General features: G+C 36.2%; 1 protein-coding gene across 1 annotated transcript in view; it reads right to left on the bottom strand.

The window, feature by feature from the left end:
* Positions 1-27,751, bottom strand: part of frem1l.L (FRAS1 related extracellular matrix 1 like L homeolog) — a 100,548-nt gene that overhangs the window by 13,654 nt on the left and 59,143 nt on the right. Inside the window, exons 25-29 of the mRNA XM_018258268.2 lie at positions 18,919-19,333; positions 15,130-15,331; positions 13,032-13,176; positions 11,204-11,333; positions 7,277-7,349 (exon numbers count right to left, since the gene is read on the bottom strand). Coding sequence (XP_018113757.1) covers positions 7,277-7,349; positions 11,204-11,333; positions 13,032-13,176; positions 15,130-15,331; positions 18,919-19,333 — 965 coding nt within the window. The remainder of the gene's footprint in view (positions 1-7,276; positions 7,350-11,203; positions 11,334-13,031; positions 13,177-15,129; positions 15,332-18,918; positions 19,334-27,751) is intronic.

Raw genomic sequence — 27,751 nt, 5'->3', positions numbered from 1 at the left:
GGGGGGGGGAAGGTCCGGGGGAGGTGGGGGGGAACACAGGGGAGGGGGAGGTATTTTAGCGCCGAAGGGGTTGAATTCTCCTTTAAGGGGGTTACTAAAACTCGTTTTTTTTTCATATTTTACCAGAAACAAACTCAACCTAACTACCATCCATGAATTTGGCTAATTTACTAATACTTAAACTTGATAAAATCTGATTGAGTAAGTTAGTAGTTAGACCACAGTCACATGTCTCCTACAGTATATAATGCCACATATGAGTGTATCTGAACAGACAGAGGGGATTGGAGAGTGACGGTGGGGAAGGATGGACAGCGATGGAGGGGAGTAAAACTGAAAGTTGTGGACTGGGGGTAGGCAGAAGACAATTTTAGAGGTAGCTGCCCAGCACCCCCTATTATTGCGCTCTAGGCAGCTGCCTCTTCTGCCTACCCCTAGTTCCAGCCCTAGATAGGATTGAAAGACATGGGCAAATAAAAGCATGCAAAGAACAGCATGGTTACCTAAAGATTCTGAGAGTTGTACTCCTGCTACAGGTGTGGGATTTATTAGCTGTAATTCTTGTGGCATGGGGTTAATATGTAGTTAGGAATAAACATTTATATAGTAAAAAAAAAAATAGTTTAGCCATCAATATGGATATATGCTAGTTTATCAAGAAAAGAAAAATGCTAGTTCATAAAAATAAAGATTTGTTTGTTTAAATACAACTGTATGGGAAATGGCAGTGTCATGATTCAGAACTTTTAGCATAACAGGTTTCTGGGTACTAGATTCCATACGTGTAAGTATTATAAAATATGTTATTATGCGGTTTGCTATTTTACCATGAATAAATTCTGGCCAAGGGGACTGAGGCACCATGGCAAATCCCTAGCACACAGACATCTATTATTTTTTAATCCTATCAATTCAAGGTATTTTTTATAGATAAGTAAATGATTACTGTTAAAACTCATATGTATTTTCTGCTCTTGTACATTTCATACAGAACAGAATACCCAAAATGAGCAGGTAGGTGCTCAGCTGCTGCAGAACTGCTTGGTTAATCACACTGTAATTTTGAGTCTCTGGTTGGGAATGCTATTTTTTTGCTATCCAAAATGTTCTGCAGCAGCTGCCGCTTTAACAGCACTGGCCTTTGCCCAACTCATTACAATTATACCAGCCTGTGCCTGCTTCTCAGACACCCATAAATGCTTGTCATGACAATGGCAGTAATGAGAGCTGGTCATTTTTCAGATTCTTAATTTTCACAATATGAAGAATCAAGGGTGGCATCAATTTTGCAACCTAAACTGGTCACGCAGGTTTGCCTAAGCGTTCGGTTGTCAAGCAACTAATAGGATTACAGACAGCTTGGCTAACCAGCTAGTAATAATGTATCTCGCCTGGTGTTTGTTTTATAGTTTTGCAGGCACTTTCTATTCTTACACTCATATAACACCTGCGCCACCTTATTTCCCCAGCTCACCAAAACAGATGTCCTTTCATGATCCTGATGAGCTAAGTGATCCCCTCGTTATAAATTAAATGAATTTTGTGTTCCCTGCTGAAACACAAAGCCTTGTGTCATATTAAAAAAACAGTTAATAAAGAATGATGTTCTTAATAGTGAATAACTACCAATAATAGAGAGCTGCAGATGAATTCAATGTATTAGTTGCATGTTATGTTAGGGCCATTATGGGAACATTATTAGAATCACTTTTTATTTAAAGTGTGCTATGGAAAACAAGAATAAAAATAATAATGTTGTACCATGTTGAAAAGTAGATACAGTGACAAATCTTAAATAACAATCATATATATATATATATATATATATATATATATATATATATATATATATATATATATGCCCAAAATAAGTTTCTTTAATGTAAAAAATGAAAAATATTTTTCACAAATTGCATAAATCAAGCCTATTGTGAAAATTCTAATTTGTGTTATTGAGTGATAACACTTAGGGGGTTATTTATCAAAATCCGAATTTATCCCATTATTTTCCGAAGTATACTCCGACCAAATCCACAGGGATTATTTCCCGTTATTTATCAAAACATTTTCCCAGAAAATTGCAGAAAACTTGAAAATCGTCTGAAAATTCAAATCAAGCTAATTTTTCTGATTTTCAGATTGAAAACTCCGATTTTTTTTGATTTTTGCCAGATAAACACAAAATCTTCAGATTTTTACACAAAATCCATTGCAGATCATGATATTATCAGGACTTCTCCCATTGACTTATACACAACCTCAGCAGGTCTAAGATGCCGAATTTTCGGATTCATACTTTTTCATCCTCGGAGTATGATAAATTTCCAAAAATTCGGACTTTAATAAATAAACCCCATAAAGTATCATTAAAAACATCTGCCAAGTTATAATAGCAATACTGAAGAATGACCTAATTTGCATCATGCATCACAACTAAAAGTTCTAATAGTTATTCTATATAAAAGTTGATCTGTTATTTTGGAAGGTTTGTTATTTCTGAAGGATAGGGCTGCATGGCTTTGATCTGGAGAAACGTATGGAGATCAGTGCTACATATTTATCTGAAGATGTGACCACCCTCTAGTAGAGCTAAGTAGTTTGATAGAGAATAAAAGTTTGTGCATGCAGATTCCCACTGGGAGCCTCCAGACTTGGATGGATTCTGTTCTCAAGCTAGTCATGGTCACTAGTACCCTGGCCTTGAGGGCAGAGCCACCTGATCGACTGTAAGAGCAGTTCTTTGTTTTTCGGTGTTGTGGAATGACGGTAGCTCCATTTTTCCAAGTCTATAAAAGCTTTCTATTTCCCTGACGAGTTCAGTACTTATTGAGAATGCAAGCTATTTTGTAAACATTATAGAAAGTTGAACATTTTCTTCCCTGGATACATTTAGGGAGTCATAACCTTTGACCCCCTCCAGTCCTTTTTAAAATTAAAATGAAACTGTATGTTCAGCTCTGTACTCAGCTCCAGCTTTCAACAGTCCATTCTTTCAAATAGTCCCATTGCAGTATAAAAGCATCAATCAGCAATATAAGTGGGTCTGTCCATGTATTTATAATTCCTCTTTCTCTGCACTGAAATGTGAGATAGAACTTTGAATTTGAATAGTTCTATTTAAACTTCTACTGTGGAGCCAAATTAAATGTGTAATTGTACTGTCTGCAGGCATCTGTAACTACAACTGTTCTTTCTGTAGTTCTTTTCTGTGTGAGGTCTGGTTGTTGACTTAACTGGTAAGAAACAGCAAAAAAATCCAAATCCAAAAATGCTCCAGTTAAAACCTGTTGAATTCATGTAAAAGTCAATGGCAGAGGTCCCTTTTAACCATTTGAAGATGTCTTTTGCCTTCAAGATTGTCAGGTGTTTTGGGGTGATTGATGCTAGTTTTCCCTCAAAAACTCAATAAATTAGATTTTTTAAGCCTGCAAACTTGTGGTATTCATAAAAACTCAAATTTTTCGATTGAATTTTTTCGAGTTTAAAGGGGTGATTCACCTTTACATTGACTTTTAGGGGAACCATTTACTAATGGTCGAAGTGAATTCGAAGTGAATTATCAAATTAAAACACTTTGAATTTCAAAGTAATTTTTGGGTTCTTCGACCATCGAATAGGCCAAAATTCGATTTGAATCGAAAAAAACATAGAATAGTCGACCATTCGAAAATCTAAGTACTGTCTCTTTAAAAAACTTTGACTGACATTTTGCCACCTTAAACCGAATTGTTATGTTAGCCTATGGGGACCTCCTATAACCTATAGCCAAGTTATAAGTTTTTTTTTTGAAAATTTTTCGATTGATCGTTTGAACCGTTCGTTTCGAACGATTTCTATGATCGATCGAATGATTTGAATTTTATCAAAAACAGCTAAATTCACTCAAAAAAAACCCTTTGACTATCGAATTTCTTCGATGGAAGATTAGAAAGTTGATTAGAATTAGCCACCCTATAACATACTTGGGGGCACATTTACTAAGGGTCGAATTTCAAAGTGTCAAAACTTCGAAATTCGACCCTTAGTAAATGTGCCCCCAAGTATGTTATAGGGTGGCTAATTCTAATCAACTTTCTAATTGGTGTTTATTATTAATTCTTAAGTATTTTAACTCAAATGGGGGTCATTGACCCCATCTAAAAACAAATGCTCTGTAAAGCTACACATGTATTGTTATTAAATTCCTCATCTTTCTATTCAGGCCTCTCCTATTCATATTCCAGTCTCTTGTCTAGATCATTACATAGTTGCTAGGGTAACTTAGCAACCAGATTGCAGAAATTGCAAACTGGAGAGCTGCTGAATAAAAAACTAAATAACTCAAAAACCACAAAAAATAAATAATGAAAACCAATTGCAAAATGTCTCAGAATATCACTCTCTACATCAAGCTAAAAGTTAACTGAAATATGAACAACCATTAAATTATTAGTAAATTAGCCAAATTCATGGATGGGAGTTAGTTTGAGTTTCTATCCAGTAAAATATGAAAAAAAATAATCAAGTTTTAGTAAATAACCGCCTGTGAGTCTGTATTTACATCAAACAAAAATGAAAAGCACTACACAAGAAATGTATTTGGCTTTATTTAATTGCATTTATAACCATTAACCATTATTAGCACCTAGTAATTATTTACTTTAACAAAGTTGTCTTTTTACATCTGTAAAGTATTGCCTAACAAAATATTGTTTTAGGTTTTGTAAATAGAGGCATGTTTCCAACCAATACTACGTTTTGCACAAAAAGCTAGCCTTATCAACCCTAATACGCTACTTTATCTGAAGGCAATATACTGTAAAAACTCACTTCTTATTAAATATACAGTAATAGAAAACTATATAGGGCCTAGAAAATATATGTGATCGTGTCTTATGATTAATAGTTCATCGCAAATCTGTCCAGTTTCGCTTTGACATACATTGAAATCAATAGGCGTCATAATAATTTTGACGCGCGACGGTTTTACGTGCACGGCAAATTTTACATGCACGACTTTTTTGTTCAAATGCATTAAAATCAATGAGCATCCACTTATCCCGATTAAATGGAATCAGACTACTAGTCCCACTGTGAGCGATTGGATACAAAAGATGAAGGAGATCCAGATATTTGAGGAATTGAAATTGGACTCATCAACTGATTTTCAGAATTTTACAAAAAAATGGTTTCACTAGATACAATTTCTGAGTTCGGACCTGTATAAGCAGCTGTGTCCCGTGTAGGATTGTTTCAAATCCATGGTTCCTATACTTTACTAAATTCTCCCTCTCCTCGCATAATTGCTGGATCCGCTGCTACCGATCGGAGACCCCGACCCAAACAAGAATGGTGTTTCGAGGTCAGTTACCGCAATTCCGAACTAACCCATGGATGCTTGGGTAAAACATTTTTGGAATCTGATAGAGTTTTCCCAGTCAGGTGCATCTACCTTTACTTCCCACTCCTGCCATTTCTACCTCTCTACCCTCTCACGTCCTTTTCTTTCCCCACTCCTTTCCAACTCCTCCTCTCATCTTACTTCGTTTTCCTTTCATCGTTCTCTCTTTCACTCCCCATGTTTTCCTTTTTGTTTCTTTAATACTCATTCAGTAGATGCTTAGCAGGCACTGACACATGGTTCATATTGCGTCAGAGAAATTTTGCAGGAAATTAAGATCCTCACAGATTGCCAGCAAGCGGGCTCTCATCTTTGGCTTCCTACGTTCTACTCTGCTTTCCTGGGTTTTACATGCTATCAACCATGTCATGCATATTGTTATATATATATTCCATGTGACGCTTTCTGTATTCCTCCTGTGAGTTTTTCAAAACCAATAAATATATTATTTTAAAAAAAAAATCGATGAGCATCAACATAATTTTAGCGAGCGTCAATTTTTACACGCAGGCTTGATAAAGGGCCCTGTGAGGCCCGAAACGTTGCCTTTTTGTCTACTGAAATGAGCCAATAAACATATAAAGCACAACAGAAGCTTATTGTCAGTGTGCTATGGTCGCATGGATGGGACATAATTTTCACAGGCATGACTTTTTTGTTGCCTGCAAATTTTTGCAGCAGTTTCATGAAACATTTGCAGGTGGCGAAATGTGGAAATTCACCGCGAATCCATGCCTGGCAAATAAATTCACCCATCACATGATTAGTAAACCTAAATCCAGAAAGGGACAATAGTGTGGCAATTACTTACAAACCAATGGGCAACCATCATCATTTTGTTGTTTACTTATTCCAATCAACTTCATTAACAAACCAGGATAAATAATAATAATTTAAATAAAATAATACCTATATAGGGTTAGACATTTAGGGGGTTATTTATCAAAGTCCAAATTTATCTCAATATTTTCTGCTACAAACTCCGATCAAATCCAGGTGTGCGTTTTTTGCGCTTATTTATTATTACATTTTCCCGAGAATTTGCTTTGTAGGAAAAAAACAGATTTTCATGTTTTTTTCTGATTTTTCATTCGATTTTCACATTTCTTTCGTATTTTTGCCTGAAAACTTCAGAGTATTGCACGAGACCCTCGACAGGTCTGAGATGCCGGATTTTCTGATTTGGACTTTTCCATCCTCGGGGTTTATTAAATTCCGACCAATTTGTGATTTTTTAGAAGTCCGAGAAAATTACAAATTTTTCGTGATTTTTGCATTTGGAGTTTAGTAAATAACACCTATAATGTGTCTCTCTTCATGCCTCATGAAACAGAGGAAATTAGGAAGCAAGTAATTTACAGTTTGTAACCTACAAATTATATTTTTCCCATAACCCCTTTTATTGTTTATTTTAATCAATTATATTGATATGCATATGTTTATAGTGTTCCATATCCCTAAACCTGTCTTGTTAAAGGAGAACTACAGGTGTATACCTTCTGAAATGAAAACTGACCTATTAAAGAATCTTATTAAAGGGACATTGCCTGTTTACATCTTTTACCTTGAGTCCAAATTTTGTGATGTTTTATGTATTCACTCACTCATCACCTGACAGGAAATAATGCAGGGTCTAATTGTAACAGGAAGAGGAGTAGGAATTAAAGACTTGCTTTGCCCATTCATTAAATGACAAAACCTAGCATGTATGCGTGCCCTTCATTTGCATGAGCGCATGCCTTGTACAAGCCACACTACGTACTATTAAAAGGTATATTTTTCATGAAAAGGCTATATTTATATGAAACAATAATTTGCATATGGGCTATGGGTTATTATATGTGTTATATTTTATGGAGACCTGTGTTTGTGTTAGAAATGAAGCAATATGATTACCTGGATCGAACTGTACAAGACTTGCGCTGCTGTGGGTAAAATCCAGCCCAGCTCTTGCAGAGACTTCATCCACCTTTAGCAGAAGATTAAATGCATAAGTTTCCAAATTAGTAGTAAATATTTATCAGATAAATAAAACAAGCAACTTTTAAATGAGAATAGTTACAGGACAGCAATGGGATCTGGAAACCCAATATCCAGAATTACAGGAATGCCATTATCCTTTTTAAGCAAATAAGAATTTGATGTAATTATTCTTTGTAAAAATCAAGCAGTACAGGTATGGGATCCATTATCCGAAAACCCGTTATCCAGAAGGATCAGAATTACAGAAAGACTTTCTACCATAGACTCCGTTGTATTCAAATAATCCAAATTTCAAAATTGATTTCCTTTTTATCTGTAATAATAAAACAGTTTGTACTTGATCCAAACAAAGATATAACGAATCCTTACTGGAAGCAAACCCAGCCTGTTTTTTTTTTAATATTTACATGATTTTCTAATAGACATAAGGTATGGAGATCCAAATTACGGAAAGATCTGTTATCTAGAAACCCCAGGTTCTGAGCATTCTGGATAAAACAGGTCCCATACCTGCACCTTGTACTTCATGGTGACTAAACTGCATACATCCATATTGGTGGCTTTATTTACTGTCAAATGCTTAAATGTTTTAGTAGACTCATGATATAGTAATGCAAATTATGGAAAACCCAAACCCAAAAACCCCAAGTCTGGACAATAGATCTATGTATAAAATTGCTGATGTACAGAACATGCTGTTTTTTTACAAAACTGATTTTGGTGAAAAAATATATGTATGTATGTGTTTTCTGCCTTATATTTGCAGCTGGGGGTCATAAATACTTAGCTAAACCCCTAATAATAATGGAGGTAAAACCTAAAACAAAGCAGAAGCAGGGTTGGAATTATGAAGAAAATAAAAACAGTCATTGTCCAATCCCCAGTAGGGCTTTATTCAGTGGTAATAGGGGCCGAAATACTCTGTAAGCAAAATAAAGCTTTCTCATTAACTCAGTGCCCACTTATGCATGTTAGCTTTGCTTATCACCACAAACCAGATTCTAGCCAGCTTGTTATCTCTGGCATTGAATTTCCTTACAGACAAAACCAATGTCCTCTTCAGAAAAGTCTTTTAGAGGGCTCTAAAACCTTCCAGTATTTGGCACAGGAAAATAGGCACCACTCTAATTCCCCTGCTTCTGCATGAGTTTCCATGCATTTCTATGGAAGACCACAAACTTCTGTAATTTATCATAGGCTGACAGAAATATTGGCAGTAGCTGCTGCCATTCTGTAGACCTGAATGCATGTCTATTGATTCTGGATAAGGCATGTTATGGTATAAAATGTTGCCTTTTAGTTGGAGTTCGCTTTCTTTGCTTCTTTCAATTTATAGTGAATATTTGAATTTTGCAAAACCTCCACAAAAAAGGTATGCAAAGGCGCTCTGTATTGTTTCACAGTTGTAATAAATATTATAGCTGGCTCACACAGATTTAATTCCTAAATTTCATGGGGTTCTACAATACCTCAGACCTGACTATAAATATATTCCTTTTAGATTGTAAGCTCTATTGAGCAGGACCCTCTTTAACTCTTGTATCAGATGTATTTTTGTATGCAATCTGTATGCTTGATGTATACACCCATCTATTGTACAGCACTTATATACACGGGGTTTGGCTCGATATAAATACATGTTTATAAAAATAATAAAATAGTGGGCACTAGTATACTGCTGTATGGCAATAGTACAAAGGATAGCTTTTTTGAAACTCGCAAATAAGTCACTCAATGTTCCCCACTTTCTGGTTCCACATAAGCTAACATAATTCCAGTGGGGTAAATGTAATTTCAACAGCCCCTCTCACATACCAAATCTTTCAAACTGCCTGCCTAGTGATTCTTCCCTGTCATGCAGGTCATATATAATGGAAGTTTGCAAGAGGCACTATTGGCAGTATTTCTTTGTTAACGAATCTCTTGGTGGAGACATGTCCTAGGACCCTATGTATAAAAATCCCCATATAGGTCCCACTCTTTTTAAAATAGCCATACTACATAAAATATATTTTCTTTTGCTATGTTAAAAAAGGGGCCCATTTGTATTTTAGGGATAAGATAATTCTACTTTATATTTACTTGAGTGTTGTCTGAATTCATACCACGTATATATTGCCAATGCTATTGTATTGTTTAATACAATACAACAGCATTGGCAATATATAATAAATATTATATATAATATATATATATAATAAATATTAAGCTCTTTTTGACTTATTTACTTATTGCATTTGTAAATATACTTATTTGCATGGTTTCTACTTGTAATAATTGCTAATTACATATTTTAATGGTTTCATGTCTCCAAACACTAAGGGGCAGATTTATCAAGGTTCAAATTTCGAAGTAATGGGAGTTTTTTTCGAAATTCGAATAAAAAAAAGATCAACCGAAAATTATTAAAATAATCAATTTTTTTTCTTCTGCTGATGAATAGGCTGTATTTGATCGTTCGAATCTAAGTAAGATCGTATTCGATCAAATTTGATTCAAAGTAATTTCAAAGAGAAAACTTAGATTTTTCAAAGGTTCTAGGAGGTCCCCCGTAGGCTAAAACAGCAATTTGGCAGGTTTTAGATGGCGAATGGTCAAAGTTGAAGTTTTAAAGAGACAATACATGATAAGTTTCAATATTCAAATTTTCAATGTCTTTTTAAAATTCTAATCGAATTTGGACTATTCCCTAGTTGAAGAATACAAAAATAAAATTTAAATTTTTTTACTTAGAATTTTCAATGCGACCCTTGATAAATCTGCACCTAAGTAAGGAGCTCTGCTTTCTTTTCTAAAGCAGAAAGTAAAATACAACATTTTCTTTTGTGAAATTATAAGGGTGTAGGGGTAAAATAGACAAAGTCTTGAACATTGATTATTTTATTAGAATGTCCAGTGGATATTTTAGTTATTATACCTTTATTTATTCTTGGCAATATGAATATCTGTCTTAAACATATTTAAAAACGCATTTGAATGTGTTTCCTTGTATTATGCAAAAGCCCATGTAATGGAGCCGAGCTCCCAAAAAGTGTAATGGAGGAGACATTTTCCATGTCTGATTCAGTATATGTGATCCTGCCACAGGCTGAATAGTGCAATTACAGATGAATTGCAGCATCATTTGAAACATTGATTGACTATAAATCAGGCTAAAAACATACACATCAATTTTGATGAAAGTTGTAAAAGCAGAGAGATTTTTTTTTAACTCACAATGAACATATCTGGAATGATTATTATTTTTGGAGTGCTGATAGCGAGTGTGCTGGAGTTTGTCACAATTGTGTATACAATTACATGTCTTATTTCTTGCTATTTAACAGTTTTGGAATGTAGATATACCATATCTATATATGGTCTATTTATATATAACAGTGGAAATGCTCCAAAACCAAAACATTCATGGCAATTATGTATAATTAAAAAAAAAGTATATCACTTCTTTTCAGAAGCAATGCTAATATATGCTATTATTAATTTGTGCATTCATTTTAATGTACTTTCTGTAACAAAAGACTTTTTGCAACAAAGCCGGCAGTCTACCATTTCTGAATATACCACTTGGGGCTCATAGGAAATAACAGCTGGCATAAACTGATTAATATTTAGGTGGTCCCACCTCCCTCTGGCATTGCTTGGCTCATGGTGTGACCCATTGGATCAGATAAACTTGCCTAGCAATATTGCAGTTAAATTGGCAGTATTTTGGTTAGCAAGAAATTACCTGTATATGGTCAGGATGACTGAATATAAAAAAATCAAAGAGTGTGCTCAGATCTTTTATACAAATAAAATTGTTTGGTTATGGTTAGATTATTCCAAAGATGAATCACACACCTTTATGCCAACAAATGCTGGATCTTTACTACTGCCCGTTCGAATTAACTTTACACCGAATGTTCCAACATTTTCACATGTGCGGTAGTGGAGCTGAGACAGTTGTATAACAGACCATTTCAGTTCAAATCTAAAAAAAACAAGATTGTGGCATGTTAGGAAGTTTGCCATTTAAAAGCACCCCAACCTAAATCATCTAAAAAAAACTCAAGCTGAGTATATTTGTAGGCATATGTGTAAACTAAGGCAAATGTGCCAGTCCTTAGCTGTGGCAAGAGACACTAATGCTGAATTGCAAATTGAAAGTGATAGAAGCTCTTTCACTCGTCCCTGTGCAGGTAACAAAATAGTTGGCATGGCAAAATTTGTAGTATTTAAGTATTCTAACACTCAGCTAGTTACATGAAAAACATTAAGTAAATATATGCTAAAAGTGGTATTGTGCTTACTGTAGTTTAATAACATAGATGCTAAGTTGCACCAGTTACCCAAAGCAACCTGACAGAACTTAGTATTCATTTTCCAATTTTAAAGGGTTTCATGATTTTTACGGTGTAGTTTTTATTCCTAAATTACACTGTTTACACTGCAAATAATAAACGCTACAATATAAAATTTCATTCCTGAACCAGCAAGTGTATTCTTTTTAGTTATAATATTGGTGTGTAGGCAGCCATTTCAGATTTACCTTGTCACGAGTTTTCAGAAAGAGCTGGTGCTGCACTATGGAACTGCTTTCGGACAGGCTATTGTTTCTCCTACTCAATGTAACTGAATGCGGTTGCAGTGGAAAATGGGTTTATACGATTGAGTGATGTTCTTATAAACTATCTACCAGGGAGCTGTTATCTGGTTATTTTCCCATTGTTCTGCTGATGGGCTACTGGGGGGGGGGGGAGGGAGGAGGGTTATATCACTCTAACTTGCAGTGCTGCAATAATAAGTGACTGAAGTTTATCAGAGCACGTGACTGGGGGCATCTGGGGAAACTGACAATATGTCTAGCCCCCATGTCAGATTTCAAAATTAAATATAAAAAATAATTTTGCTCTTTTTAAAAACAGATTTCTGTGCAGAAGTCTGCAGGAGCAGCTCTATTAACTGAGCATTTTGGGGGAAAAAAACATGTTTTCCCATGACAGTATCCCTTTAAATAGAAAAATTCCAGTGGCACACTGAATGTTTCAACATTCAGTGTGCCACTGGAATTTTTCTATGTACTTGTATGACCCGTATGGCAGGAGTGGGTCCTCCGGTGTAGCACCTGGTACCACAAAGGGTACATGATCAGGGGTGGAAGCACTCTACCATTGTTGTTAGTATCCCTTTAAATAGACTGATCAAAAGTAATTGCAGATGGTTGCTTTGGGAAGCTGCACTGATTAATATTAGCACCTATGTTAATAAGATCTCACTGGCATGCGAACATGGAGAAATTGGTACATTTTGTGAAATCTGAAGGTGGACAAAAAATAAAGTTAAGTGCACTAGTTTGGCCATACCCATTGTAAAAAAACATTGTTAGAAGTATCGGTCCTCGGAGAATCACAATTTACAGAATGGTTGATTGCAATTGAGCCAGTGCTTATGTATGGACAAATGCAGCATAGGAAGACCAAGGATCCCAATCTGCATATTTAGTCTATAAACCGACCTAACAAACTAGTGTAATTTGGCCGTCCATCTGTTAATGCAAGAAACCTACATTAGCACATAGAACTTTGCTAAGTGAATGGCTTTGCTGTGCATTGAACAAAATTATTTTTATTTTCCCCATTTGTGCTCAAAAGTTTAAAATGGTATTTTCTTGTAGTGGTAAAATACATACGTTTCTGAAAGAATTTCATTTCCTGCTGGATCAGAGATTTTAAATTCAAAGCTGTCTGAATTCACTTCAACCGAGGGATTTATGATGTATCGAATAGCTCTCTGATTTATCTCCCTTTGAGTAAATATAGTCCCCACAAATCCACCTACAAAATACAGCGTTGGAAAGGTTACATCAGTTTATTGTACAGAGTTGAAATGATTCACACAAGCAGATACAAGTCTTCCAAAACAACCACAAGTTGTATAGATGTGTACATTAGACTTATTAAATCAGCAAGTTGTGGAAACCAGGTTAACAATTCTGTGTACATATGTGGATGGTTTTCTGGATCTGAATAATTTGAAGAAATACTGTCACTAATTAAAAAAAAACTTTATGCTAAATTGTTGGTTTAGTTTTGTTTCTACTTCAGCAACCATTCTTACCACTATTCTACTTAAATGTATCTATAGTAATTTTATTTTCTTCCCCCAGTCTGCCTGCAGTCTGCACCTCATGCAGGAAAAACCACTGCATCAGGGGGCAAAGGCAGCTCTGTCCTTTCTGCCAATCACAGGGCAGGTTTGTAAGGATAGAATTCTGCTGTGGCCAGCACCTTCTGCTGCTTCTTAGCTGGCATGTCTGAATAATTGTACACATTAGGGGGCTGGAGGGGAACTTCTACATGCCTCCCACACTCCTCATAAATACAACATTGCTGAAGGCAAGCAGTTTTGTATTCTATTTATTTTGCTATTTAAAGTTACTGTGACTTATGGAGTCCCAAACCCAGGACAAGCCAGCTCATCTACCTGTAGCAGCCGCCTTTGGCTTCGGGTGGAGCCCTCCACTATTCAGATGCCACCGGGTCTTAATGCGGGAGAACAAGGGAGAGAGTTCTGGGCGAGCAAGGGAACTGTATGTGTAAACAGGAACAGAGAGTAGGAGCGTGGTAAGGGAACGGTCGGGTCTCTACCAATCAGGAAAGTACAGCACACAATCGGAAGGCAGGAGCATAGCCAAGGTCACAGGCAAGGCTGATACACTGTAAGCGGTAATAGACAGGATCCGAAAGAGTAGTCAAGATAGAGGCCAAAGATCAGGACGAGCAGCAGACAAGGCTTGGTCAGGGTCAGACAGGGTTAAAAACTAGAGAGAATACAATATAAACGCACCCAGGAACTATGAGAATAGACCTACATTGGGCAATGAGCACTCGTGTGTGAGCCCTTTCAATATTTGAAAAAAATATTTGACGTCACGTGTCGCGGACTTTTGGACGCGGGTGGATATGCATCGGCATCACGCGGGCGTCCCCGTTGCACCCCCACTAGACCACCAGGTACTTTCTTTACAGTTACTGTGCAGTAAATTCAGAAAATTCATCCTTGAGTCATTAAGATAATGCATCGTTGTTTTTGCTATGCGTCTTCTAAGACATGAGTAATAATCGCATGAGTATCAAAAAAAATACACCCTGCTCTGAAAGCTCAAAATGTTACTGGAACTCTTTCAGATTACAAGGGAAAATTCAGTTCCTCGCTCTTTCTTAGCAGGTGACAAATTATGCTTTTTCAGGAAGTTATATTTCACATATACTTTTCTTGTTCAAAAAAACTTTAGAAAATTGTTCTTGACTTGCATGTTTTCCATAAGCTTACATTGTGAGTTCAACATGACTTTCAAATTGCAACTACTTTGATCATAGGTTAGAATGGTTTTCACCATCTTAGAATTCCACTAATGCCAGGGTACTCAATGCCTTATTTTATGTCTCCAGTGCACTGGAATTACTAGAATTCTTATATATACAGTTACTTCGGAATGGCAAAGTTTTGTAATAGAGATTTAATAAATCTAAAATTTTAAGAGCTTTTTTTATAAAAAAAAAACCCACAAATTTTTAGAGATTCGTGGAAAAAGTCAAAATTTGATTGCTAGTAAATCTGCCCCCTGGTAAATTTGTATCCAGACTGCCCCCAAGTATTGTGTTTATGCAAATGTAACTTTTTGCCTTTTGATGATATTCATTTTATAGTTTTTACTTTCCCTCTGTAGAGAGAGTGTGTTTACAAAGGAGAGGAGAAGAAGAGTTAGGACAAGCAGATGTTAATACCTGTTTTAGCATTTTCTAAATGCCCAAAATATGGAGATCTCAGGATTACAAATTTAAGGTCTTCATCTTTGCTGTCAGAATCTGTTGCTTTTAAGTTCCTAGCTGTAATATGGATCATTGCTCTTCCATCCTTTGTATTCTCGACTATAGAAGGGCTCTCCTTGATAAGTAGCTTGGGGGGTAAGTTATCCAGGTGCTCTATCTACTTAAAGAGAAGATACACATTAAAATGGCAATGCAAGAGTATGAATATCTATTTATATATTCAGTATGAATATACATGAGTATATTTAAATGAAAATTGGTATTTGTTTTATATAAAACCACATTTCACTTATACAATATTTTGAAGCTTTTTCTAATGTAAAGGGGAATTGGCTGCTATTGGCTGATTTCTAGGAGTTGTTTCCTTGTGGGCCTGTGAATCAGCTGCACAACCCATGTAATATGTATTGTAAGAGGTCATAGCATTGTATTAAACTGATGACAGACAAGACGTTTTGACACCCATATTTAATCTCCTCCAGTGCATACAACAAAACATCAAAATAACATTCCTGCTGGGATTACAATTAATCATCAGTGGCAAATCATATACATTGCATAGTAACCCTAGGGGATGAGGGGGGCCCACTCTAAACAGCATCATTTTTTAAGCTGTAAAAGTATTAAAACTTTCAAATGCATGCCTGTGCTATTCTCGGTTTCTGATCTGTGAGTCTATATTATAAATAAAAAATACAAAAGGTAAAGATGTGACAAACTGTCCAGCAATATAATCCAATTTATCATGTTTGCATACAATTCATTTCAGCTCCGGCAACTGGAGAGCTTTGTAACAGCAATGGCAAATGCTGACCTATCAAAAGTTTTTTACCGACTCAGATCATTTGCACATCCACAGGGATACTCACCTCCATTCTATTGTCCAACTAATTAGCTGCTTCATAGACTTCATTCTGCATGTCCCAACTGATGTCTCCCTACCTGAAAACTGATTAGTAAACTAGGCCAGGAATGTAAAAATGATGGATTCCTTTTAACCCTTTGTGCAACAAATATTCTGAAATAACAAGCCTTTTTCCAAAACCATGTCACAAAATGCCTTTAGATGTTATGGATATATGTAATATGCAGTTACACATCTAATATTATTTAGCCTAATTGAACAGATGGATTTGTTCAGTGGGATAAAAGGAACAAATTACATTTGAGAACATAGCTCAATTAAAATAAAGACTTCTTTGACTATCTGGTCTTTATTCCGGAAATTAAATATTTTAATTTTATTTTCTGTGATTTTTCATGGATTAGGTACTTAGCATATTATGTCTAAGTGTGTGTATTTTTGTGAGTGAGATTTTTTCTCAAACAAGTAGTATTATAGGAGTTAAGTTATTTAAGATTCATAAGCCTTGATGTGGGAGTTGCACTCACAAGGGAGCTGGTCAAACAAATCTTTCCAAAACACTGCCTTCTGAACTTATGCCAGAGGTGCCTCTCTCTCTGGTGACTGTGAATTTAGAATTACCCAGTAAGCACTTTAGCAAGTACAGTGTTCCGAGTGAATGGCACATTTAAAGAAGCAGCTGTAGCCCTCACCGTGTGCACCTGGTACAAGTGAGAACTCGGGTTAAAATAATTACAGTATGTGTTAAAAATATTGTTACAAATAACTCTTATTTCTGCATATATTAATCATAGTAAATAAGTATGGTTATCATTTTTACAATTATTATTTTCAGAAAAGTGGTTATCAACTTGAAAGGCAATGTCTTTTAAGGGTTGGGGCAGACGGGCAGATTTGGGGAGATTTAGTCGCCTGGCGACTAATCACCTCTTCTGCAGGGGCGACAATCTCCCCGAACTGCCTTCCATCTGCCTTCCACCTGCTTGAATGAAGAATCGCCTGCACTAATGCACTCGCGGTGCTTCAATTTCCGAAGTTGCCTCATGAGGAAACTTTGGGCAACTTCGGAAATCGAAGTGCCACGAGTGCATTAGCGCAGGCAATTCTTCATTCAAGCAGGCGAAAGGCAGACGGAAGGCAGTTCGGGGACATTGTCGCACCGCAGAAGAGATTTGTAAACACAAAAGTCCAAGTTGGTATCAACCTCAAATGGTAGTATGCCTATAGCATTTCTTGTTTGCTATTACCAAGGATGGGTGTTTGCATATGAAACCAAACATGTTTGCAGTTAGGGGGCAGAAAATCAAAAGTTTTTATGTGTTCAAAAGATACTTGGGCTCTTTTATCAACACTGGGCAAATTTGCCCATGGGCAGTTACCTATAGCAACCAATCAGTGATTAGCTTTTTAAAGCCAACTGTAAACAGAACGAATGAATGCAGCCATTTGATTGGTTGCCACTGGTTACTGCCCATGGGCAAATTTGTCCAGTGTTAATAAATGACCCTCACTGTTTCCTATCTGAGTTATGTCACAAGCACTTGAATAACTATTATTATGTGAAACTGAAAAGAAAGCTATTTATTCCCACAAAAATAGAGTATGGGAAAATTCATATCAGTATTTTAACATTACTATCTATCAATAACCATATAACTACATTAGGACTATACAAATATGACAGTATTATGTAAAATATAATATATTCTGGAGAGAGTAAAATGCAGAGAGTAATATAATCCAAACTAATTTGGAAGGCATATTAAATGTTATATGTGTATCATGACGGATATAAAACTCCTTAGTATCTGTAAAAAGTATGGTATAGTACCTGTTATCCAGAATTCTCAAGACCTGGGGTTTTCTGTATAAAGGGTCTTTCTGTTATTTTGACCACCATTCTTTAAGTCTACTAAAAAAAATGATCAAAACATTAAATAAACCGAATAGGATTGTTTTGCCACCAATATGGATTTTGCTTAGTTACTATCAAGTACAAGGCAGTATTTTATTATAATAGAGAAAAAGAAATTTAAAAACAATTATTATTTGTTTAAAATGGACTCTATGAGAGATAGCCTTCCCATAATTTGGAGTTTTCTGGATAACATGTTTCCAGATATCAGATACCATACCTTTATTGTAAAACTACATCTTTGGTATTTTTTAAATGATTTTTTTAGTGTGAGGGAGAGTTTGCGGCGTACGTTTGCAGAAAAAATAACGCATTGCAAGCAACATGTTTATTTTCAAAAAGTAGATGAGCCCTATCCGTGATTGGTTGTTGTGGGCAACTATACCTAGAGCTAATTTGGAAACATTCTATTCTAAATAAAGCGACATATAATTTGTAAACTCTGCCATATTTTATATGCAATGGAAAAGTAAGACTAGTTTAGTGTTGATAATTCAGAAGTTGTAAGATCACAGGAGCTTTAAATTAAATCAGTGTTTTCTGTTAGACTCAGCATGATTTAGACATAACAGAGAGCTTTTCCGATGAAAGAAATTCGCAGTCTGCAATAAATATACAGTACAAACGTAGAAAGTAACGTTGAATTTCACACTTCAAAAAAAATGCTTATATAATATTTTTGAAAACAGTTCCTGTAGGACCTATTCCCTTACACTTTTCCATATGGCAGGAAGATGATGAGGTCTAGTCTCCAGCCAAAAACAACAAATTGACATCAATTGAGGATATCAGAAACTATTTTGGGATGAAAGTCAGTGTAAAGTCAACCATTCTAGTGTTCTTTGGGTTGAATGACTTGGTAATTTCCTACTGAAACTATAAATAAGGCATGTCAAACATGAACTAATATTTATGCAACTTTTTACTCCATCCTGCAATTTTTAAGGGTTTAAAATTCACTTGCCTGTATAATAAAGGCCACAGCACTTTTTCTCATTTGACCATCAACCAAAAAACCTTGGTTGGTGTTGTCCGTACCGACAAATAAAAACCGGTCCAACTCTGCAGCCCCTCCATAATGTCTGTAGGATAGATGCATGTTGTTTATATCAGTCTGAGAGAAATGGCTCTGCTGGAGAGGGTTTCCTTTCAGGTACAGCTGTCCATGATGTGGATATTCAGTGACAGTATAGGTTAGTTTGTCCAGAGGACTGTCTGGATCTATGAGTTGTAGGTAATTTGAAGAAATAACCACTATTGCTCTTTCTAGTATGTTGATAGCCTTGTTGTTGACTAAAGATGGTGGAATTCGATCTGTTTGTATAATGACAAACTCCAGGAAGCCATCTTTTGCTGTTAGACCGTTACTTACTGTGAAACTAAATAGAAAAATAGAGAAACCATATTATATCATCTTTAAAATATGCATTGAGATCTTTTTTTTGGAATATTTCACATAAAGTAAGTTGCAGTAATGTAAGCAGTGTAAACTCAGGGCAAAGTAATTGTATTATTACTATTGTTTTTTTATTAAGTATTTAGAAGACGTCAACATATTCTGCATTGCTGTGCATCAGAGTACAGACATAAATACAACCAATTAGGGATACGAGAGAGGTGAAGATAAAAACACACATTCATACAAACCAGTATAAAACCACTAAACCCATGACTATGTAACACTATGACTATGTAACACTACATTTGTAGGTACAGCAATATGTAAAGTAAAATTTAGAACAATATGATAAAGTCTGTGTTTGTGTATAATCCAATGGACCCCTCTTTGGAGGCTTGGTTTTGAGTCCTCTTGCAAATAAATTACTTATGCTTCCATTTACTAAAGTGTGTTGAAATGGTCAAAAATGTATTGCCCTTAATACAGCACCCAAGTTCACCTGTTATTTTAAAAGAACAGTTCAGTGTAAAAATAAAAACTAGGTAAATAGATATGCTGTGCAAAATAAAAAATGTTTCTAATATAGTGTTAGCCAAAAATGTAAGTCAATGACTTTAAGGGGGGCCACATGGAACACAATTGTTCTGTGAGTTTGCAGTTGATCCTTAGCATACAGCTCAGATTCAAAAGCAACAGTTATGACCCCTGCTCCCCCTTCTTAAATTACTGATTGGTTAATGACTGGTAACCAATCAGTGGAAACCAAGAGAGCTGCAAAGCAGGAAGTAGTGTTGTGGCTATTATGTTAGATATCCAATCACTACAGCCTTTATACATTACATTTTTGTCTAACTATATTACACAGTTTTTATTTTTATACTGAACAATTCCTTTACGGAATTAATTAGCTAGGGGTGCACAATCAATTGTTGTTGTATACGTAGATGATGGACCAGCAAACTTTGTGGATTGTGAACGAATGCTCTTTCATTGTCACATATTAACAGCATCTTATCCGATGTTTCGTTCCCTCTTGGGGGACCTTTTTCAAGGATTGATTTAATGGCATGGGGCTTCTGTCCATGGACAGTACATAGAAATCAGGATTTACCTTGGACTTTTCTTACCACTGATATCAAAATGAATTAATAAAAATTTACATATATATATATATATATATATATATATATATATATATATATATATATATATATATATATATATATAATAGAGTGTTTTCTTTCCCCCATGATTCTTTTTCAAAATATGGCTGACTGAATAGGGGAGTTTTTTCTTAATTGCATTTTTGAACTGATGCCTTAATATTATTTCCTTCTGTGTTATTTTTATTCTCTATTTTTTTTTTTTCATTTGCCCAAAAATCTGTTAAAATCACCACTAATCTAATTGGGAACAAAGTTGTCAAAAGCGTACAGTTCTGGCAGTTTGTCTTTCTGCAAACCGCTGACAGATTGGAAGTTACGCATGTGTTGAACAGATGGGTAAGTTAAAAGGAACACAACAAAAAAGCAATTTATTAAATCACCTGGAACCAGAAGCTCAATTCCAAAAATAGTGAGAATGAAATATAGCAGGGAACTGTAAGGGAGCGGGAAGCTGGCACAAGGATATACCAGAAGGTACCAGTTACAAAACAAGATAAACATTTTGAGAAGCCTCAGCTGTGTTAGGGAATAATGAGGCATTTTTAACCCATTTAATGCAAGCCCTAGAAATTAATTTGACACAATACCAAGTCTTCCTGTTTTTCTGTTCAGCTGCCGCCTCTGTTTAGGCCTTTCTGTAATGTGATGGCTATAGAGCAGACACATTAGCTATAGGGTGAAAGTGCATTAAGGTTGATAATCTTTTATGGTGTCTAATGTGATTGCTTCTCACATTAACCAACAAAGGGTGCTGAACATGCTGTACAGATGGCACCATCCCTCTCAGATACTTAGCACGTAATCTGTCTTTGCACATTTAGGGCATGCAGAGTCCAGTGCTTAGCTTGGAACTGTCAGAACAGTGCAGAACCCTGTATGATGCATTATTTGTGGAAGCTGAGGAAGAGTTAGCCCAGGCTGTTCATAATGACACCAATGATAAACTCCTTGTTCATGTCTCTATATTATTCAAAAAAGCAAAAATTGTCAGAATATTGGAGTTGTAAAACTGCAGAATAAAGGTATTTATATTATATATATTAAATACAATAGAAAGCCTCAAACTACCTTTAATGTAATTTTCCACATTTTTACATATGTAAAAACGTAAGAGTAAGAACTGACCCATAAAGCTGCAGCACCCCATCCCACAATCAAATCACTCTGTGAATCAACTTTAAAACATAACTTTTACTGATATATATAAAATGAAAGTCCAGGTAAAGCATTACAATAAGGGAAGAGCAGGGAGATGGAATAAGCGGTTGAGGGTATAAATCTGTGGTCTAAGAATGGGTCTCAGACCCGCATAGGTATGTGGTTAATGGTATATAATTGTACTCTCTAGAATGGGTCTCAGACCAACCTAGTGGGTTAACACCAATATATCAAGTACTCAGCTCGACTGTTTCAGTAGTCAAAGGAAATCCCTTTATTGTGCAATTAATAAACCTCCCCTTCACCCACATTGCTCCCCTCCCGGTTGCATAAAAGGGACCAGGTTTCTAAGCATAAATGAGATGCACTGAAAAACAACCTGCCTGGCTATAAAGCGCTCCAGCGTCAAGGCTCAAACCGCCGGTTAAGCTAGCATGTTGGCGTATCGCTCAATTAGTTAACCATCCATTTCCAACCCCTTCACCCTCATATCAACCCTCCCAGTTCCATGGACATAGGTCGACCTATTCAAAGGTTTGTTTGTACATTCTGATTCTCTGCCTTCCCAATTCTTCTACGTTTTTACATACTCTGTGGCTATTTTCAGTATCACCAATAATGTCTATAAAACAAACACATCTTGTTGCTCTGAGAATGGAATGTAAAGCAAGAATGGCACATTTGTAGACTACAACCCCTAACACAATTAGCTGGCAATTTGGCCTGCCAAGAGTTTCTCTCTTGTAGTTAACAAGAATTCAGATAGTACTCTGGTAAAAAGAAGGCAGATTTATTGCAGTAACCTGCAAAATTCGTACACTTTTCCTGTTTCGGGAATGGATTCCTTAATCATAAGCATACCATTAAGGCCAGACAGCCATATTATACACAAAAGGTGTAGGAGTCTGAACATTCAATAAAAAACAATTATTTCTACAAAAATAATTCCGTGCCCTTGTGTTTTATTTATTGTTTACTATACTTATCCTATAAGGAAATTGTATTGCATTGTACAACACTGAACAAAACTGAAGATCAATTAGTTCTCACTCATCCCCTGTTCTAAAAAAAGAGATGCACAACTGCAAAAGGTACAAAAAATGCAAATTTATTTATGATATTATGTTCAGTGGCATACTATACTAGCTATTGCTAGAATGGCTTAACATATGTAATGTGCAGACTGGAACCATTATCACTAGCCAACAATTCACAATTGCGTAGAAGAATGCAACCTTGGCTGGTTAATCAACTGCACTCTACCATCTCATTTATCCTTGTGAAATTACAATGTTTACAGATTTATTGGCAATGAGATATTCCCACTGCCATTTATGCTTTCTGATTGCAGGAGCAGATATATTTGTAAAAGAGCATGAGTTTGATCTTTTACAAAAAAAAACTTTCAGGAGGGGCCTGGATAGATATAGAGGGCCACCCATCCATCTTATATGGACACCCAGTCCATATAAGATGAACTGGTTGGCTCATACTGTTTACCTGGCTTGGTGTTATAAACTGTCATTTATTCTGTAGTATTCTCAGTTGCGGAGCAAGGGAATTGCCACATTTCTTCGATAATAGCGCACTTGAATTTTTAATAAATTTGAACTTTGTTGAAGTTAGACAAGTAAAGTTCAGTTTAGTAAATATATGCTATAGATATAGACACTAAGGGGCATATTTACAGAGGCAAATTTACTATAGTGCGAAGCACATTTTTTTAGCCAAAATTCGCCAAAATTACAATTCGCTGGGACATCGCTGATTTATTAAAAGCGAATAAGACAATTCTCTAGTGAAAAAGCTCAGCGCTATAGAAGTTTCATACTGTTTCGCCAGGCATATTTTTGCTAAGGCAAACAATCGGTAATACACAAATTTATCAAAGTGGGGGATTGTCAATTATACTTTTCCCTAAAGTCTATAAAGTCTATAAGTCAGGCAAATTGATGAGATGAAGTTACATCATATCCTGTATTCCAAAAAAGTCATTAAAAAAGACAAACTGCTGGCATTTTTTCATATATTAATGTGGGATTAAATTTACAAGTTATAATTATTAAATATATCTTATTTAAACTTCATTAACCATTTGAAATTCATGTCATATTTGTTTTAAGGTGGGCTCATGTGTAGGACAATAGAGGATCTCTTTTGTTATGTTTTTTGCTTCCTTGGACATTTTTAATAAGTGGCCACTTCCAGCATCACTACATTATACATATGACCTGTATATACCTGCCGTATTTAAATTGACGTAAGTGCAAGTATATTAACAAAGTTTTGCTAGGAAGTGTAACTATATGTTACCCTGGTGGTCTAGTGGCTTACACTGTGGGCAGCGGGGACGCCCGCCGTGCCTCAGGCAGGGGCGCCCGCCATGTGCGTCCTGTTCCTCTGAGTCATGTTCCCCCCATGGCGCACGCAGCAGCACGCTTCAGTGTTTATGCGCCAGCGTGAAATTCAAATAGTATTTGACTGTTGGATGCAGACGCTGCATCTGCATCCAACAGTCGTGTCGCGTCGGATCGACGCTGCAACACCATGTGACAATTCTCTTACCTTATTATTGTCACTTGTCGCAGCGCGTTGGATCGCGACAACATTGCTCATGGAGTCTACCCTAATAGGTAGGGTCTTTAGAAATCCCATAAAAATGTATAGAAAGTGGAGGAATTTCACTCTAGCAGACTGTCTTGAGCTCTAAATTCACTTTATGGTAAATATGCTCAAACCATTATCAGAAAAAGAGAGTCCTACCTGCCTTTGATAAATGCTCTTTTTGCTTACAATGCCTATATTAACGGAGAAGCACCAAAACGGCTGCCTCGCGTTTTACTTTTTTTAACCTAATAATGTTCCAGTCATGTTTCCCATTGAAGTCAATACACATGGTGTGCCATCAGCCTAGGAATCTGGTAGATTATAGGGCTGATTTACCAAGGCGATGCTGCATACATAAAATCTAGCAATTTCTTAACTGTCATTCAGCCAGCATTGTGACACAGCTTGGGGCAGATTTGTAAATATGGTCACCACACTTTGTTTAATCTGGTGTTTGTTACTTAGCATTTATGTGGATCAACATAAATAACCACAAGTACTTAACTGAATGCCATTTCTGAGATGATTATAATTGCACTTGTGCTTATGTATTAATGTGGAGCAGCTTGCATATTCACTGCATGGCTGCATAAAACAGGCACAGTTCATTCACTTGCTTGCATGATAAAGCTGGAAGCAGGTAGTGATAACAGTAGCAGAATATTCTTTGTTCTGCACAAAAGAATTAAAAAAGGGCACTCTTGTTATGATTTTTAACAGAAGTGTAACTGCACTATAGCATGCTTCAACGCCCTGCATGCATATGCACCCATGCCACAATTTGAATTTTGGTTGACCAGCCATGTGATGGGAACAAACCTGCTGTTGTTTTGTCCTGGTTTTTATGCAACCGAAACTTGCCTCCAAGCCAGGAATTCAAAGATAAGCACCTGCTCTGACGTCACTATGTAGCAACATCCAAGGGGTTGATGAGCAACATGTTGCTCGCGAGCTACTGGTTGGGGATCACTGATATAGATCATGACTGCAGCTACTAAATGTAGTGAAGGGTTTCTACATTTATTCATATTATAGTATTGTTGCCTTGCTACCCTGGGGACCCTGGGTGTGACTTCAATTAGGGCATCATAATAGTTGGCATTTGTATGCTCGCCCTGCGCCTATCTAGTCCTCCTCTGACTATGACCAATCTCCATATACAGTTCAAAAACTCAAAGGCTAATCAAATGGCTACTGATGAAAATTATCATTGTATTTGTTGTGTATGCTCAGCAAGGACTTCAGACTGCAACCTCCACTGAGGCAGGTACTTGTGTAACATGCAAACACCATATACATAAACAAAAATGATAATTCCTAATTTGCTTCAACTTGAAATGTTTACAATCATACAGAGACCAGTTATCTAATTCGTAGTGAACATAAAAGAGAACTAGCTCTCCAACAAGAGTTGAAGACATACACTAATAAGATCAGTCATAGAGACAAATGCAAACAGACAGACATCACCCGCAGAGAGAGAGAAACTGAACATGGGCACCACCCTCACAAAGAGATACGTTAAATGAAACACCGTCATCATTTAAAATAAGCAGACAAAGCTAAAACTTGCAAAGAGAAGCATACTACCTGCACATTAGAACAAATACTAACATGAGTCAATCATTTAAACATAGAGACAAACATAGATCTCTCCTATCAAAACAGAACTGAAAAAACTCATTAAGAAAGACTCCATACAAACGGATCCTAACAGCAAAGGGCACGCAAAATCAAGGTTCCCATTAAAAAAAGCCACAGAGAAAGAGTAAAACAAAAACAAACTGAAGTGCAGAGAAACAAAAATGTGTCTTCACAAAAAAGTCATTACGCTTTCTCGCAAACTGCCATACAATTGCTATCTCAAATAGGAACACATAACTGCTTCCCAAAATAGATGCCTACAAGTGGTATCACTGAGGGGCAAGCACTAACCAGATTACAGAGATAAAGACAAACAGGAATTTTACTGAGGATCAAAATACAGTTCTCATAAAAAAGACAGGATTATAAGAAATATAAACTCTAAATACACATACAGACCTCATTTATCGGACTGTATCATTAATGCACCATGCAAAAGATATGAATTGTGCTCATAACATCTTAATATCAACCTTGATGCAACAGCATGCCTAGGCTATATCTGCATTTTATACAAATGTGCAAATTGTAACTCACTTGGTCCAAGAAAACCCTGCTCCTAACACTCACAATGGAACACCTGTTATACCCACTAGCTATCTGCACCCACATACAAATTGTTAGGCACTATCTGAATAGCATTAAACATTAAGGGGCAGATTTATCAAAGCCTATGATTAAGTATCTGAGAGATATGAAATGCTTAAGGCTGTATCCTTGTGTACTGGAATAAACTACTTCATGATCTGACAAGTCTGCCTGTGTGTATGGTCTATAGCAGATTTATCAAAGGTCGAATTTCGAGTTTATGTGAGTTTTTTTTTACTCTAATAAATTTGAATATACTCACAACTCGAATGGGAGGTTATTTAAGAAAAAACTTGAATGTCTAAAACTCGAACTAATATTACTGAACCAAAAACTCAAATTGAATTTTTTCTCTGAAAAAAACTTGAATATCAGGAAGGCTATTAAAAACTTCAAATTGGTCACTGGACCTCTGCCATTGACTTCAACATGAACTCGGCAGGTCCAGCTGTGATAAATCGCAAGTTCAAATTCGAGTTTTGGCTATTCCTAGCTCAAATTTGTGAGTTTTGACCAAAAATCCAACTCGAAAATGTGAATTTGAATTTACAATTCGACCCTTAATAAATCTGCCCCAAAATGTGAGCATCCTACAGGATACCAACATTAATGCTCATGCACCCTGCGTTGGATCAGAGGTGTTTCCATTTAATTTGTAGGGATGTAAAAATTTTGCTGCAATGAAAACTGCTGTTGGAGACGAACATATCTTTTCCCAATGGGATACTGGTGAGCCCCACACCTGGCTTGGCCTTGACATGGTCTTGAGTGACCAAGTCGGTATCAGTCTTGCATGACCTGCAAATTCTTCTCTTAAAAGCTCAGTTCAGCAGGACTCTGTCGTATCAGCTACAATGCTGTTATATGTATGTACATACAGTGCCTTCTGTATTTGAATGCATGTTTTGTGTTTGAAAGTGCTTTACTGGCTCATGTTTAATGATATACTGTAAACTAAACTAGATGTCATATTTATAATATTTAAGCATTTTTAACGTTTGAAAGGTATTCTGATTATATGAACAGATGGCTACACTAGCATAGCTCCAGTATTCAGTGACTGCTGAATTTGACTACAAAATTACAGTGAAACAGACCTGTAGCTTTGCATGCACAGTAGTTGGCCTAAGCTGAATGGAGGATACTGGGAGCTATAGTTCTGCAGGCATCCTTCCAGTTCATCAGTGTGCACCTAAACAGCAGATTGAAAGTATACACATGGCTAAATGCACAAT

Source organism: Xenopus laevis, chromosome 4L (assembly GCF_017654675.1).
Source record: "Xenopus laevis strain J_2021 chromosome 4L, Xenopus_laevis_v10.1, whole genome shotgun sequence".
NCBI lineage: Eukaryota > Metazoa > Chordata > Amphibia > Anura > Pipidae > Xenopus > Xenopus laevis.
The sequence above is the reverse complement of the archived record's forward strand: the minus strand, read 5'-3'. Positions and strand labels throughout refer to the sequence as shown.